Source organism: Lonchura striata, chromosome 1A (genome assembly GCF_050655825.1).
Source record: "Lonchura striata isolate lonStrDom1 chromosome 1A, ASM5065582v1, whole genome shotgun sequence".
Taxonomy (NCBI): Eukaryota; Metazoa; Chordata; class Aves; order Passeriformes; family Estrildidae; genus Lonchura; species Lonchura striata.
Window position 1 is genome coordinate 7,046,987 of NC_140741.1, and position 12,970 is coordinate 7,059,956.

At 43.4% G+C, this 12,970-nt stretch overlaps 2 protein-coding genes across 7 annotated transcripts in view; one reads left to right on the forward strand and one right to left on the reverse strand.

Annotated features, from left to right (window-relative positions):
• LOC110475200 (alpha 1,4-galactosyltransferase (P1PK blood group)) overlaps positions 1 to 10,237 on the forward strand; it is a 62,632-nt gene extending 52,395 nt beyond the window's left edge. For all 3 annotated transcript variants that reach the window (XR_014951934.1, XR_014951933.1, XR_014951931.1), the window contains 2 exons: positions 3,864 to 3,995; positions 4,611 to 10,237. The gene's annotated coding sequence lies outside the window, so the exon portion shown is untranslated. The remainder of the gene's footprint in view (positions 1 to 3,863; positions 3,996 to 4,610) is intronic.
• LOC110475199 (poly(U)-specific endoribonuclease) lies at positions 3 to 10,304 on the reverse strand. 4 transcript variants are annotated; one of them, XM_085568880.1, is made up of 8 exons: positions 10,057 to 10,237; positions 8,798 to 8,905; positions 4,960 to 5,059; positions 3,325 to 3,436; positions 1,593 to 1,714; positions 1,396 to 1,508; positions 839 to 992; positions 3 to 412 (listed from the first exon to the last, which is right to left on the reverse strand). In XM_085568880.1, the coding sequence occupies exons 3-8, from the start codon at positions 5,017 to 5,019 to the stop codon at positions 155 to 157; spliced, it is 819 nt and encodes a 272-aa protein (XP_085425006.1). In that variant the 5' UTR covers positions 5,020 to 5,059; positions 8,798 to 8,905; positions 10,057 to 10,237; the 3' UTR covers positions 3 to 154. The 4 variants fall into 4 exon arrangements, with proteins under 4 accessions (XP_085425006.1, XP_085425004.1, XP_085425005.1 ...); XM_085568878.1 differs by lacking the exon at positions 8,798 to 8,905 and having other exon boundaries at positions 10,057 to 10,304; XM_085568879.1 differs by lacking the exon at positions 8,798 to 8,905 and having other exon boundaries at positions 10,061 to 10,237.
• Between the last annotated feature and the right edge of the window lie 2,666 nt (positions 10,305 to 12,970).

Consider the following 12,970-nt stretch of genomic DNA (forward strand, 5'->3'; position numbering starts at 1 on the left):
GAGACAGAGTCATCAATTTTTACTTTAAATGAGTTGTATAAAACAACATATTAACTTTGCTGTCTGGTCCTGTCCACCCCCCATTCATTCCTCTTCTCTCCACCACTTCGTCTTTCCCTCAATTTTAAAAAAAAGAAGTTTCCTTCTCACTCCACTAATCTTCGCTAGTGGTGCTGAGCAGTACTGGATATGCTGTTCCAATGTGGTGCCCATGGCGCCAGACAACCACCTGTAGCTCGTACTCATCTATCTTCACTGTTTCGCGTGTGACTCTTTCTTCAGACAGCAGGAAAATGACTGTGTAAAGGGCAAATTCAAACTCCGGGCTGACACCAATAAAGGTGCTTCCAACTGGCTTGACTGAGCCCTTCCAGCTGAACTGGATGCTCAAAACTTGGTCATCTTTATCAGGCTGAAAGCATAAATGAAACAACAGAATAATAGCCAACACAGCTGTGACTAGACAGATAGAATTTCTGATTCCAGATTTTTGAGAGCTTTGTAAGCTTTAGTCATCCTTGGTGTGCTTCAACACTATAGATGGAGCACAACCTTTTCCCTGACCTCTGAAGCATACATGACCATTTATCCCAGCTAAGCCTTAGCAGTGTTGCAATTCTGTAAACACCAGCACTACTTTTTAAAATAGTTTTTGCAACAAAAGAAGCTGGAAGACATGTTATTATTCATTCTTCTTATATACAGTTATGTACTGTATATACTTAGTGCTGTTCAAAACACTGAGCCTATGATTGCATTATTACACTTGTTTCATTACAACTTTTATCTCTGGATCAATTTATTTTACTTGCAAAGGCCCCCAGAGCCTTGTTCTTACCCTGGTTTTGTTCTTCCGAGCCACATATCCCTTGTAATCAATCTGATTGCGCTTTTCCTGAAGGTAAAATTGCACCCAGTTGTGCAAACCTAAGATCTCTTTACCATGCCTTGTTTCTCCAACAAAAACGTGTTCAAAACCACAAGAATCAGGTCTGTAATGAAGAAGAAAAAAGAATATACAGGTCTTTTTTATGTTTCATTGAGCCACAGAATGGTTTGGTTTGGAAGGTATGTTAAAGCCCATCTCATTCCAACCCACTGCCATGGGCAGAGACACCTTCCCCTATCCCAGCTTGCTCAGAGCCCCATCCAGCCTGGCCTTGGACACTACCAGGGATGGGGCAGCCACAGCTGCGCTGGGCAACCTGTGCCAGGGCCTCAGCACCCTCACAGGGAAGAATTTCTTCCTCATATCCAATCTAAACCTGCTCGCTGTCATTCTGAAGCCATTCTGAAGCTGTTTTCCACTTGTGTGTAGGAGAAGGCACTTCGGCTTGTATTTACCTTAATCAGAATAGCACAGAGATTATCAGTTCCCACACCCATCAAACATACCTGTCTCCTTCTTTCCTGGCATAGAGCTGGAACCAGATGTCATAAAGCTGATGTTTGAAATCAGCAAGGTTGGGCTTTGCTAGCCTTTTTTTCAGCAGATAGTCATGAGCTAGCTGAAGGGTAGAAAATGAATATACATACACAGTTTACTTTTTTAATCAGTGTTTTCAGTGACAAAAAATATTTCTGTTACTCACTCTTATGACTTCTGTTGCTAAGATAGCATCAAGGAAAGAATTGTTTTCAACTATTTCTTCTGGAGTCACTACTTCTGCTACACCAGTTGATGTCTCATAGTTGTCCAATAAGGAAATAAAGGCTGCAGAAAAAGTGAAACTTTCAGTCTGCTCATATCCAGAGATTAGAATGCCATCATAAAAAGTCACCATAGAATATGCCTTGACAGCCCTTAGAGAAAGTAATTCCTTTACATATCAGATTCTACTCTCAGATATAGTGTTAAGTGTAGGCTTCAAGGTGACTCAAAGCCAGATCATTGCTGTACTTTTTATAGACCTTTAAAAAGATAAACAGCTACTGAGCTTCCTTATGGAGCCAAGCGCTGAAGTAATAATGACCTTTTACCAAAAGGCGTGATTTACGCCTGCCCACCACAATTTTAGGCACAGGCTTAGGACCTTGAGCTATGCTGGCACAAGGTTTTGTGGGCATTATTTCAGTAGAGGAATAGCAGAGCATGAAGCTGTATCAGATGTCTTGAGCTTGAGCAAAATTAGGGAAGGAAACATGTATTCATAGACATGGTTGAAGTATAGCCTCCGACAGAAATGCAAGAGCTAGCTGTGGGTTTGGTACTATTTCAAAGGGCTTGGAAGTTGTGAGTAAAGGAGCAAATATTAATTTGGTATCTTTGTCAATGCATAGAATCATAGAATGGTTTGAGTTGGAAGAGATCTTAAAGATCATCCAGTTCAAACTCCTTGCCATGGTCAGAGACACCATCCACTATCCCAGGTTGCTCAGAGCCCCATCCAGCCTGGCCTTGGACACTGCCAGGGATGGCGCAGTGCTCTGGACAAACTGTTCACCCTTATGTCTCAACTGCCCTCATAGGAAATAATTTCTTTCTAAATTCTAATCTTAACCTGCTCTCTGTCAGTGTGAAGCCATTCTCCCTTGTCCTGTTACTCCAGGCCCCTGTCAAGAGTCTCTCTCTCTCTCTCTCTCTCTCTTTCCTGTGGGTTCCCTTCAGGCACTGCAAGGCCACAATGAGGTCACCCCAAAGCCTTCTCCTCTCCAGGCTGAACAATCCCAGTTCCCTCAGCCTTTCCTCCCAGCAGAGCTGCTCCATCCCTCTGCTCCCCTTGGTGTCCCTGCTCTGGCCTGGCTCCAGCAGCTCCCTGTCCTTGCTGTGCTGGGATCCCAGGCTGGATGCAGCCCTGCAGGGGTGTCTCAGCAGAGCGGGGCAGAGGGGCAGAATCCCCCCTGCCCTGCTGCCCTGGGGCTCTGGGTGCAGCCCAGCACAGGGGGGCTCTGGGTTGGGGCAGGGCCAGCTCTCACCCACAGCACCCCCAAGTCCTTCTGCCAGGGCTGCTCCCTCTGCTCATCCCCAGCCTGGATTGATCCCAGAGGCTGTTCCCAGGTGCAGCACCAACACTTGGTCTTGTTGAACCCTGTGTGTGCCCTTGGGCCACTTCTTGACCTGGTAAGTGTCTCTTCCCTTTTACTTTGTAGTGGAAGAGCCAGAGAATTCAGATTTTGCCTGGGGCACAAAAAGATGTTCCTCCTGTGGCTCAGGTACACAATCTCTAAGCAACTGTTACGAAAACTCCCTTCAAACAACCTGCAGTCTGATGATCCTCACCATCATCCAAATTTAATATAATGTTATATTTTAAGCAAACACGTCAAAAACGGCACAGATTTTTTTAATATTATAGCCACCATTTAGAAAAGAACAGGTCTCACTTGCAAAAGTTTTTATGCTCCTCAGGCGTTCTTCGCTTACATTGTGAAACAGATGTCGGGCTGCATTATCCTGGACAGCACTGTCACCTGGCTGTGCTGGACCTGCTTTTCCCTAGGAAAAACAGAGGAAAACAATGTAAGGAGTAAGATGTCCTTTGAGGAGACAGTTCCTTCCTTTGTGATAGTCAAACAAACCCCATAACACTATCAGGATTATTTGCTAGGAATTGTCTTCCTGTGAAACGACAGACAATATTACAGAACTGCCAGCATCAAGAAAAAAGACAATCTCTGACATCTGGAAGAGCCTGAAATTTCTGTTTACTCAGAGATTATTGTAATGGCCCATGTGATAGTTCAGTTCTGCTCAGTAACCAGCTGTGTCATTACACTATATAAATCACAAATGGTAACCAGAAGTTATGTAGAGCAAGGGCTCCCTCCCACCACAAATAAATAAACAGGAGATTTGGGTACCTTCTGTCTCTGCAGTTTTAAGGAGACTTTCCTGAAAATTTTCAAATTTCTATTTCATAAAGGGCATTCTCAAGGAAAGAAGATAGAAGATGAGTAGCAGCTTGTTAACACAGGCAAGAGGTACCTAGAGCCTTGTTCTGACAAATGGAGAAACCATATGGGAGAAGTTTTCCCCACACACATTTTGGCTTGAGGTAGGTACCACTATTTTGAGTTTATCAGCAACAGGAAATTATTTGTTATAATAAGAAGCAATATTGGAATAAAGCATTTGAGTAACATCAGAATAAAGTGGGTTCTTGTGTGAGTACAAAACTGGATTGTGAATATTCTGGCCTGTTGCAATTTGTGGCCAAAACACATGGTCATGTTTGCAATGCACTAAGCTAGCAAGGAGTGAAATGGTTGCTTATGAAATCTCTCACTCCTCCCTCACATTTCCCTGGGACTGGAAGCAACAGTCCTGAAATCTTCACCCACCCCTCTCTGCTACTCCCTGCTCTCACAGAGAAACCCAGGAATTTCTCAAATTCCTCCCTTATTCCCCTAAGAATGATTTGGGGCCTATCTCCCTTTCTCCCTTGCTGCAAGTCACCCAGAGCACATGCACAAGCTGTCATTCACACATTGAAACACACAGGGTGGAGAAGGACATCTCTAGTGCTGCTCAAAGTGTGGTTAACACTGAATTCAGATTATTTCTCGGGGTATCATCTTTTTGGGTCTTGAAAACCTCCAAATATGGAGATTTCACAGCTTCTCTGGGCATCCTGTTCCTTTGTCTTTGTTGAATTTCATTATGTTCTTAGCATATTCCTCCAGCCTGCCTATGTCCAGTGGAGGAGAAGCCCTGTATCTGATCATACCAATTTCATCACTACAATTTGCTGTCATCTGCAAAACTGGAAGGGTTGCAGGCTAGTTCCTCCTCCAGCTCACAGAGATGAAGTATTACAGGACCCAAGACAGACATCTGAGAGACTCCACTTGTAACCAAAGTCCAGGTAAGTGTGAACCATTTGTGTTCTCTGTACCATCCCCTCTCCGAAGGGATGCTTTCCCCACTGGACATGACAAAGCACAGGCAACTTTTTAAGCAAAAATTTTTTTCCTGCAGCACCACACTGTGCCCTTAATCCTGACTTAGCAATTGGTTACCTGCACATCAATTGTATAGTCTTTCCCAGGCCTCAGGCGGTGAACATCTGCATCCCACATCTCATTGAAAAGCTTAGAAAGTTCACGATTAAAGGCCCTCCTGCCAAGAAATACAGAGGAATACATGTAAGGCACAAAAAAAGGTTATTTAATAATGTGCTATTATTTCTGCAAGTCACTTCTAGAGTCTTCTAATGCCACTCCATATTTTGGATATCAGCCTGGCATCAAGTTTCTCTTTCTCCCCACATCTTCCTGTCAGTACTGATGTAAAAACTAAAATACTTATGGTTCACTTTTTAATGAATGCAGGTAAACTGTAAGAAAACCTGAGTCTTCCCTTAGATTGTCAGACAACAAAGTCTGTGTTGATAAGTGTTCCTGTGGTTTTTCATGTGATGAAATAAAAAAGACCATGGTGGTGTTTCATTCCCAAGGATTCTGTGCACAAACCAGAGGCAAGCAGGAGATTGTTCCCAGCATGCAACAACACTGCCAACATAACAGGAAGCAAAAAAATTCTCCCTTATGATGCTTTTCTCGCAGCAATCTTAAAAACTCTTCCCTTCTTCCTTCAAGCAAGATTCCGCACAGAATGTTTTCCTTTGCCATGTGATTATCCCAGCATAAAGGTAGTGGTGACAAAGGGTAAGTAAGTCTCTAAATGCTGTGTTTGCATGCAATAAAAATCCCTCATGCACTGATCTCTCATGCACATACCTACCCAAGCTTCTCCTTCCCTAAATTTTAATGGAGTCTTGTCCTGCATAATAGTGTACAGTTTTCAGAATTCTGTCCATTTGTCTATCAACAAAACTTAGATAGGGTTGTGTGTTGGTTTTGCATGGCCTGATTTTTGGTAGCTGGTGGGGACACAGAGGTGGCTTCTGCGAGAAGCTGCTGGGAGCTTCTGCTGTGTCCAGCAGAGCCAGTCCCTGGTGGCTCTGAAGATGGACATGCTGCTGACCAAGGCTGGGTCAGTTAGAGGTGATGGTGATGAGGCCTCTGTGATAACAGATTTAAGAAGAAAATCAACAACACAAATTTGGCAGTTTTATTCCCAGCCAGAGAAGAGGAAGAAGTGAGAATATGTGAGGGAAACAACATGGAGACACTGAAGTCAGTGCGGAAGTTGGGGAGGAGGTGCTCCAGGCACCAGAGCCCAGGTTCCTCTGCAGACTGTGGTGAGAGCATGGTGGAGCAGCTGTGCCCCTGCAGCCCCTGGGGATCCATGGGGGATGCAGAGATCCACCCACAGCCCATGGGAGAGGTGCCCACACTGGAGCAGGTGGATGCCTGGAGGAAGCTGTGATCCAGTGGAAGACCTGGTGGAGAGAGAGAGCCTTTGCTTCCAGGCTGGAGCAGCCTGGCCTTGGAGGACTGCACTCCATGGAAAGAGAGACTCATGTTAGAGCAGTTTTGGGAGGACTGCTGCTCATGAGATTTGGACCCAGAAGTTCATTGAGAACTGTCTCCCATGGGAAGGAACCCCACAGTCCCACAGAGGAAGGACTCCTCTTCCTGAGCAGTGGAAGAAGATCTTGGGTGATAAACTAACCAAAAATCCCCATGCCCTGTCTCCCTGCACTTTTGGTGGGAAGGAGGGAGGGGCTTGGGGGAAAAATGTGTTTTAATGGCTTATTTTGCTTCTCATTATCTTCCTCTGACTCTGTTAGTAATAAATTAACTTTGTACTTCTAAGTTGAGCCTGTTTTGGCCTTGGAGTGTTTTCTCCTGGTCCTTATCTCAACTCATAAACCCTTTGTTCATTTTTTTTTCTCTCCTCTGTGGTAGGAGAGGGTGAGGGAATGATTCTTGTGGATGCCTGATATTCGGCCAGTGTCAAACCAAGAGAGGTTGTTATTGTGATGAAGTGCCCAGAGGTAGCTCCAGTTTCAAGTACATTATGTCCACACTAAGAGGGGATCAGGACAACTGAGTGGAGAAAAAGAGAGGTGGATTAATCTTTAATTAACTGACAGTGGAATCAATCAGTTACAAACCAGCACATGCATCAAAGCCCAGAGAAGGACCACTTGATAATTTTGAATTCTCCTCCAAAAAAGATGTTTTGCAGAAAAGAAGAAAAGTACAGAAATCTGTCAACAATTGCCATTTCTTTCAGAAAGCTCTTGGGGCAACCTGCCATGATTTTAACAACTGGTTTTCCCAGACTGAACCAAGGCACATTCAAGCCCAGCTCTGATTAGTGTTATGTCTTCTCCTTCTGTTCTGCCCAGGATAGAGATAACTTGCTGCATCTTCCTGCCAGTGGCAAATTCCATGCTTTCTAGGAGGAAGAGCAAACAAAGACGGTAAAGGCTCACTGGCAGGGTAGATAACCACAACTACAGCAGCTGCCACGCCCCAGCCTGCCTGCAGCTGTGGATCTGAGCCACTGCGTTCCTAGGCAACGCTGGAGGCACTGATGGTCCATTTTCCCTCAGGTTCTCTGGTACTTTGGGATAGCTGTGGATGGGAAATCTAAAAGATCACTTGGATTTTTAACTGGGCTTTAATAGGTGTCAGTATCTGATTATTAGAAATTCCAGTGTATGTGAGACAAAGGATATGTTTGTTGCCGGGGTTAAACAGGAATGTGAAGGAAGATTTGTGCTTGGAACAGGTACTTGCATGGATCTCACAGTGGAGAAGAAGGAGGCTGTCACAGAGGAGCTTCATTCAGCCCCTGCCCAAACCCCAGGCTCTGCTTGTACAGTAAGTGGGGCTCGTGGGGCATTGTCAACACTGGCTGGGCAGCCCAAACGAGGCCCTTGCTCAATGTCCCCAGGAGCTCCCACAGAAGCCACCAGCAGCAGCAGTTTTACCAGCCGTGCTTCCATATTCTTTCGGGAGTCTAACAAAGAGTAAGCTCTTCTCAAAAGAGCTTACAAACCAACACCAAACAGAAAACTGCTCACTTCAGCAGCTCAAATGAAGGCCAAATGACAGGACTGGTGAGCTCATAGAACAGTACTGGAGATGTTTCTCAAACTTCATGCCTTTACTGTGGACTGCCCAAATTTTATTGGATCACTTTTGTTCTGCGTTCTGGACCGTCCTGCTGTCTGCTCCTCTGTATCAGCTTATCTTGTCTGTTTGAGAACCATCATACTATGTTTAATAGAGTTTTTACTTTGGAAGAAACTACTGCTGGTGAAGAGGAGTCTGCTGGCTGCTGAACATCCAAGGTATGTGTAACATTAGGGAGGGTGTCACTCGGGTTTTATTATAATATTTTGTTTCACAGATACAGTAGTTTATGTACATATCTTTTAGTATGTGTATATTTTGGTTTCAGTCACCTATCTAGGAGAGATCTATCATCTCTTTAATATTCACTTGCTCTCAGTCTGCTCTTAGCAGATTTGTCACTGTTTATAAAAGCACTGTAGGGCACTGCTTTAGAAATATGAAATATCACATGAGCTAAAGGTGTCTACTCAGGAGAGGGTTACAATAAGAGTGTATGTACAGATTTCAATCCTCATTTTTGTTCAATAAATATACTTCTACTAATTGTATTTCTCTGTTCAGAAAACTTGTCCCAAAACTGAAATCACTAAATTTTATGAAGTAAAAGCCTTTACTGTCCTTTATCTCTGCTAGGTGCTACCACAATATCATCATGGACTTTTCCTCTCCTTTTTTGTTGTACCTTTAGTTTCCAAACAGAGAGAGCACCTGTTTATGCTGCAACTGAGGAAAAAAAAAAAAAAAAAAAAAAATACCCTTGCCAAAGCGAAAAACTTGTCTAGCAACTTATACAGTCATCTTGTAAAAACTCTTTCTGGATAGTATCTCTTTAAAAAGGGCCATAAACTTAGCTTACACATACCAGGTGAGACAACTTCAATGAGAAGATGCCAAACAACTTCATGGAAATCCATGACACACCAGCATGTAGGTAAGATTGTCCTGGAAAATGGTATTGTGTATTTTCTCCCTGGTTTGCAACACAATGACATGGGTGACTCAAAACAGATTTTTATCATCAATTCTCAGTCCCTTCCCTATGGTGAAAGCTCTGAGTTGTTAGATTTATGCCTTCACATAGAATTAATTATTTCTGTGTGAGAAGTCTGGCCAATTGGATTTTGTCCATTTGGAGCCTTGCTTGGATGTGCTTACGTGAGCAAAGCACCACCCCAGTAACAACACTCAGTCTGCACTGTAAGAGCTGAGAAAACCTGGGAGAGGTTCTTTGCAATAGCAACTGATGCACTAGCAGTGTGTTTAGAGTCAAAGAATCTCAGTTTTATTCTTCATTCCACCCAAAACAATGCTCCAAGCAGAAGACTTTATTACTATAAATCAGAAATTATTCAAGACATGAAAAGAATTAAAGGTCAGTGACAAATAATGTGAGCAAGTCAAGAGTGTTAGAGCAAGAAGAACAGGTATTGTGAATGGGTCACATGAAGCCCTGCAAATAAGGTCTGATTGAACACCTTCTCCAAAGTAAATTTACTTTCAAAGATCCTTTCAATGGCATGCAATTTTATAAAGCCTTTAACATTTACATAGAGAAGAAAAGAATTTGGAACACCTGATGAGCAGCCATTTACAAGAAGTTTCCAATAATTTAAAAAACTTGGTTCAAATGTTGTGAAATACATGTTACAGCTTTTATGGCTAACAGAAGATAGAAACAATTCTCTAGATTTTCATCTTATGCTAGTGTCTATGTCTTCTATTTAAGTCCAGTGATTTGTTTTTTCCATTTAAAGCTGGTATTTGAAATACCAAAAGATACATAAGGCAGGTTTTGTATGTGGAAAGGAAAAGGCAACGTCAAGGGGCAAACATGAGAGTGAAACAATCTGTCAAGGTCCTGGGCAGGCAGCTGATGTTTGAAGAACTGATTCTGAGTTACCAACTATATTTAAGCACAATCTCATTTTGGCATCACCTTTATTTTAAGCTAGAGATTCAGTAGCCTCACCGATTTACAGTGAGTCACTAAAACAGAACAGAAAGAGGAAGAAGGTTCTTGCTGTGCTGCATGTCATGTAATGTTCACCCTTTTTACAGAAAAATATATCTCATCCCCCCTACCCTGCCTGTTAGAGGAGAATTAGTATGATTATCTCTTACCCACTTGCCATGCCAGGAAGAAGTTTTTCTCTTGGGAAATACTCTGAGCAGGGAGAAGGCAGAAGCCAGAAGCTCAGCAATCCTCCCGTAGTCCAAGGCACGAGCTGTGCTCCCCTTATGCTCCTCCTGCCCACTGAGGACTGTCACTCAGCCTGGCAGGAAGGCACAGGAGAGGCAGGAGGTGCCAATTCCCACAAGAGTCTGAGGACAGCGCCACAACTCACAGCGCTCTCAGTGCAGGAACACTCACACCAGGAAGTCAGAGGCACCTGTAGCAGGCTCCTGCCTCACTTTGTCTTGCATCATGGATTATTTGCCAAATGGATTTTTATGTCTCTGGATGAAGTTTTAGCCCAGAAACAAGCACTGCAAGTCTGAAAGCTTTGAAGTGGACAGGACATTCTAGTCCTGTTTATTCTGTATCGAGTTTTTATTTGACAGTAGAAGGGAAGACGATAATTAATCTGAGATCAAAAAAAAAAAAAAATCAAAGGTGGTGAAGGGAAAAAACCCAACAAATGCATCTCTATTTAGAGCTGAAACTGCTACGTGTGATCCTGTGAATATTAGAAGGTGTTATAAACGAGAAATGTTCTAGAAAGGGAGAACTTTCCATGTGCCACTGGAAACAAGTGGTGGCAGGTGCTGGTGCCTATCCTGGGAATCTTGCATTCATTTTGTGGCTAAATCAACCCTCAGATGGTTTAAAGCTTATTGTTGTTTGGTTGGTACTTGTGACATCTTCTTCTTCATCATAATTAATTTCTGAAAAGCACAGCTTTAGGTCTAAACTAGATATATGTATGTAGAGAAGCCAGAATGGCTTGATGCTAGATACCAGTCTTACAAGTGCTTTTGCACCTCTGGTCCATGAACCCCTTCAAAGAACCAATTTAGGGCTAAATAAAGCCCCTGGTGATGAAGACACACAAAATTGCACAGGGAACAAGATATGCAGCCCACTTAAAACACTTAAAAGTGAAGCTTCCTTCTGACACTAGTAGGAGAAATTAAACCATCTCAAAACTGAATATCCTTAATTTTAACAGAAATCTTCTTTACCATCTGGTTAGTATTTATTGCACTTCAGGGTAAACAAGGTAAATAATGAAAATCCAGTGCCTTGGATTTGTCAACTGTCCCAGTTTATCAACTGAATGCAGGAACTCTTATGCTTTCATTTAAAATACAAAAGCTAGTGGGCATATTCTGTCTATTAAAAAATTGCAACTTCTTTACTCACATTAGCAGAAAGAGCCCAGATGGGAGCCTAGGGAATTTTCACTTACAAGCAGCATCATCACTGAAGTCAATGAATTTAAGTTCATCTTTAATAAGATTACAGCTCAGTAGCATCACCAGCAATTTCACAACCAACCGTGTACTTGTATGTCTTTTACAATTTCTGTCTTTTGATTTGGACACTGTTATAAGAAAAACGCAGAGATCCTGAGGAGAGTGAAAGAGTGTGTTTGCTGACAGAAACTAAACACTAATCGAAGGCAAATTAGATCAGTACAGACTCTGGGTCATTCACAGGTCTAACACAGAAAAAGAGAATGTGCCAAGAGCAGACTTGGTATCCATGGGTGCTATTACAAATATTGGCTTCCTCTGCAGCAGAGCCCAGCCAGAGCTTTGTCAAACCCATTGCACAGAGCAGCGGACGTGGTTTTTGTGCAAGAGCTGGGGCCAGGCTGCCTCTGTGCTCTGTTCCTCTTTTTCTGTCCCAAGGGAATGGGAGGAGTGTTTGGTGCTCACTCACACGTACCCAGCATTTCCAAAGGAGTAGGGCAAAAAACTTCTAGAAGTTCTGCCTGACAAAACCAGCACCTCAAGCATCAGATGCTGACCTTTGCCAACGTAAAGGACCAAGGAGATCCTGGGAATTAAACATGTTTCTAAAGCATGTAGGCATCTCTGTGCATTTTTGGCCTAAATATTTTGCTTTTCCAGTCAAGGTGGCCAACGAGTAAGTGTTGGTTTGTCACTTCAAGTCTGGTGCTTACACTTCCTTGAGGGGAGAAAGAGTTATTTAAACCTCTTTGGTCAATCTAGAGAGGCGTGAGTGAGAACACTGAGTTTTACAGGCTTCCAGACCAAAGCGGGCAGGGCTCACACCAGCACAAAGAGCAGGTTTGGGCTGGACAGGCTCATTCAGGGAGACTGAGTGAAAGCTGCCAGCTGGAACAAACACCCTGCAGATCTACAGCACACTCAGTCCTTTCCCAGGAAAAGGCAGAGCAGGTCTTTGGGTTACATTCTGCACAGAAAGAGGAAAGTTTATGAGACACTGAGGATGCTGGACATTCCCATGGGAGTTTTGACTATTGCTGCCAAGTCTCCACAAGCTGACACACACTGAAAAGCAGTGGAGACACATCCTGGGCTGGTCACTTGAAAGCCAGCCAGGTCAGAGCATAGTGAAAGCAGAACATGGGTACACCGAGGTCTCCACCCTTCCTTAAATATTAATATTCAAGTTGGAGCCTCTCCTGCCAGATTTTTTGGCACCAAACTCCAGGATCCCTGTGCCTGTCTCAGTTATCTCCCTTTGCCTTAGCCTCCCAGACTCCCCCTGGAGTCCTTCTCTGTAGCCAGTGGTATTTACAATCCCTGCACTTACTGGGGAGCTTCAGATGCAGCAGCTTTCATCCTGAAAGAGAAAACCATGAGGATTACAGAGCCAGGCATGCTCTTGTCATAGGAAAAAAGAGGCATAAATAACTCCATCCCTGCAGCTAAATGTGCATACCTGGACTGAGGCACAACCTTCTTAGCATTAGGTTAGTCTGTTAGTATTCTTTCACTTCCTAGTGCTAATTCCCAGGTTTAATAAGTAAATCATGATGGACTTATGATATGTTCTCACAGCCAGATGAGCCAGGTTCCCACTCAGCAAATCATGAGGATG